A 3,682-nucleotide genomic window follows, 5' to 3' on the forward strand; every position below is an offset into this window, starting at 1 on the left:
ACTTTTACAGAGAGAGTGGACACTGACGCGACGCACAGGTCCGCCGGCGGCAGCGGCCACCGGGCAGCGGCCGCACGCCAGGCAGCCTTGAAACAGTACCGTCCCACCGGGAAAAGTCCCACTCCGCATCAGGGTGCCAGTGCAACCGTTCCTAACCATCTAAACGGCTGTAGTAGGGTTTAAATCAAACTCGCAAAAACAAAAGTGACAATTACAGGGCTGCCAACTTTTCCAAAAACCTTGGAGTGAGATTTTGGGGGGCCAACCCATATTTTGCCGCGTACAAAGCAATTTCTTTGGGTGTTTATCCTTTAGGGTTAAATTGGGATTTGTTAATGTGGGGGATGGCTCTCCCTAGGGGGGTCTGGGGGTATGCTCCCCCAGGAAAAAATTCGAAAAATAAACCATTAAATGCACCTTTCTGGAGAGTTTTTTTGCAAAAAAAATGGAGAAATCAAGTCTTACATGATATGTCAAAACTGTAGGGTTAAGAGCCTTTGCATTGTGTAGTATCAACAGGTTTTAGGGCATTCAGCATTTACATTATTACTTCTTTGATATAAGAATGACCACACAATGTGCCAAACATATTGAACCACATGAAGAGACAGGAGCATATGTCAGCAACAGCTCAGAAGATTTGGGTCTGTGGTGAACAGGTTCAGGGGTCCCAGGTATAGGGACCAGGGACCCAAAGTTAAATTAATGATGAGGGATCAACTGAGACCACTGCATATCAAAGAATGAGAACCACTGAGTTACATAAGTTCTATTTTTAACCTTTGTGCCAATGTTCAGTAATGTTTGGCCCTCATCCTCTGGCCCCACTTAATGTTTTTACTTTTTTGTGAAAATAAGACTATTTGTTATTTTAAAAAACATCAAATTATATTTTTACAGTTACATTTAGAGATGCAGAGGTTAGAGGCACAATAGTGGCCCAACGTTGCAGTATCGTATTATATATATATAATATATATATATATAATATATATTATATATAATATTATAGTATAGCTCAGATGTGTTTCACCAGATTTCTGCTCATATTTACAACTTTGTGCACATTCAAAATATAACTCCCCCCATCTCTGTTGTCCGAGATGTGGAGAGTTGTAATATGTCTGCTGTGCATGTCATTGCTCCGCTGATGTGGTGGATCTCACTCAGACCGTCTGACAGACAAAGAGGCCCATTTGGGTCTCTGGTCTCTGACAGAGTTTAGAGGAGCTGTACGCTGCTCATTATCGGAGGTCTACGCATGCATGCAACGCGTCACTGCCCCCAGCAGAGCGAGTCCACTACAATGAACTGAAGTTTCTACGCTACCAGCCGCGCTGCTCACCTCTATCTTTACAGAGAGAGAGAGTGGACACGAAGCGACGGACGGTCTGTGATACTCAGAGCGCATACCTGAAGCCGGGGAAATGCACCTGGGATGGCTCGTGAAAAAAAGGTTCTCATTTTGCGACAATTTGAAAATTCCACAGACAGGGAGCGCTCTTGAACCCCCTCACAGTCTCTGAAAGCACAACTAGTCGATCACAAGTGGCTCAACAGGTAAAAACATAGATAAACTCATCTTTCATAAATTTGACCGACCGGGCTGACACTTCAGCGTGAGAAATCGGGGGTGTGGCGTGTGCGCGTGTGAAACCAGTCAAATGCGTGTGTCTCACGGCCAATGCGTGAGAGTTGGCAGCCCTGCAATTAGGCTAATGCATGTTAATAAAAATAAATCAGAACACATGCAGAAGACAACGGAATAACTGTTAAACACGTTTATTTCGGATCAGACGGCAGCTGATTGAACACATGAGACTCCAGGATTAATCTTAGCCTGGCTGTTAGCCTGCTCTGGACCAGGCTAGCCGCAAAGAATAAATCTCCATGGTTACTTGACTGGGTTTAATTCAATCTGGTTTCGTGCAACCGAGTCGAAGCTAAATTCATCTAGGATAACTTGAATATCCCGGCTTAATCCCTTATCCTAGTTTCGTGCAACAGGCCCCAGGTCCTCAGATCTCTGCAGGGTAAATCCAGACAGCTAGCTAGACTATCTGTCCAATCTGAGTTTTCTGTTGCACGACTAAAAGAACTTTTGAACATACAAGTTCCACCAAAACAAGTTCCTTCCCCAGACTATTTTGCAGAGACACTGCAGCTTTTCTCCGGGACTTAGCTCCGCCCAAGATGATTGTGATTGGTTTAGAAAAATGCCAATAAACTACAGCACGTTTTCATCCCATCCCCGAATGCTATGTGGAATAGCCAGACTCCTCCAGCGCGCATTGGAGGATGGTCTGACAAAGCGAGACTACGTTGGACCTGACACACGCTGACCCATTCAGTACTTGTGATAATATTCAGAAATCTGACATGATTCTTCCCAAAAACTGACTTGCCTTCTCTGTTTTGCTTCCCCCTGCAGGTACATTCATTCCAAAGAAAAGCCCTTCAAATGTCAAGAGTGTGGGAAGGGCTTCTGTCAGTCCAGGACTCTGGCTGTCCATAAAACATTACACATGCAAGTCAAGGAACTGAAGCCGGCCAAGATCAAGTGATTCACTCTGCCAGCAGGGGAAGGGACTGGGACACTGGAAAAACACGACCAAAGACAACAAGAGTCAAAGAACAACCAAAGACTTCTTCATCTCAGCTGTGGGAGGCAGAGCGCTCTGCTTCTGTGGGAATACTCCTCAAGGATAAAACCTTTCACCAGCCAGTTCTTTTTAAAGGAATAATGCAGAAATAAACCTTAGTAGAGAGGTGTGTGCTAAGTTACCAAAGCCTGACTTGGGAGGGGATGTGTGAAATGTGAAATGAAAAACAAAGTACTTTGTGGCTGCTCGGTGCAGATTCTTTGCTCAGAAGCTAATAATCCAAAGACTTTATTAAAAGGGACACAACTTTTATGCAATGTTTCTTTCTTTTTTTTTTTTTACAAAAACTGAGAATGATCAAAGCCATGTTAACACATTTTCCTCCTTTTTCAATATCACATGTTATTTTTGTACAGATGCATTATATCAGAAATGTATTTTTGCACTTTAACCTGATTATTGATTATTTACATATATCACTGGATTTCTTAAACTTATTTTCAAAATGAATAATCATTTCTAAATAAAATATTTTTACTTTAAGTGGCTTGCTGCGTCTGAGTTTGTCTAGATTTAGAATGGGATGTATTGCCAAGTGAGTAACACTTTGGTGCATACATAAACATATGAAAAGGAAATTAACAATAAAGCACAAGTGCTGCAATGGGCAAGAATTTAATATAGAATAGGAATAGGAAACACATACGTACAAGTTGTTTCAGAATAAGAAAAATAAGGCTGTATGGTTTCTGTAGGATATGGTTATGTGTTATGTTACTTTTTACTTACTTACTTTTTCATTTTTAACTTATACAACTCAAAGACTTACACAACCTTTAAATAAGTGACAAACCAAAGCAGTGAGTAAAATGTTGCTATAGGAAGTAAGAATTTAGGTATGGTGGTCATTGGTGGCTACATGTAGTTCAGTGCACTTTGTACCATTTTCACATGCTAATGACAATAATGAATAGGAGGATGATCACAGCCAAACGGCGATAGCTGGAATATTCGTCACATGGCCCAGCCCTAACTAACACTGATGATAATGCTGTCAAGTAGCACTGTGAGTGAAGCAT

The 3,682-nt window shown here is 41.9% G+C and overlaps 1 protein-coding gene across 2 annotated transcripts in view; it reads left to right on the forward strand.

The window, feature by feature from the left end:
* Positions 1-3,138, forward strand: part of osr1 (odd-skipped related transcription factor 1) — a 16,466-nt gene extending 13,328 nt beyond the window's left edge. Inside the window, exon 3 of one of the 2 annotated variants that reach the window (XM_032501082.1) lies at positions 2,432-3,138. In XM_032501082.1, the coding sequence (XP_032356973.1) occupies positions 2,432-2,564 (133 nt within the window). In that variant the 3' untranslated portion in view covers positions 2,565-3,138. The remainder of the gene's footprint in view (positions 1-2,431) is intronic. The other variant, XM_032501081.1, reaches the window with a different exon arrangement.
* The last annotated feature ends 544 nt before the right edge of the window (positions 3,139-3,682 follow it).

The sequence above is a fragment of the Etheostoma spectabile genome, chromosome 20 (genome assembly GCF_008692095.1).
Source record: "Etheostoma spectabile isolate EspeVRDwgs_2016 chromosome 20, UIUC_Espe_1.0, whole genome shotgun sequence".
NCBI classification, from domain to species: Eukaryota; Metazoa; Chordata; class Actinopteri; order Perciformes; family Percidae; genus Etheostoma; species Etheostoma spectabile.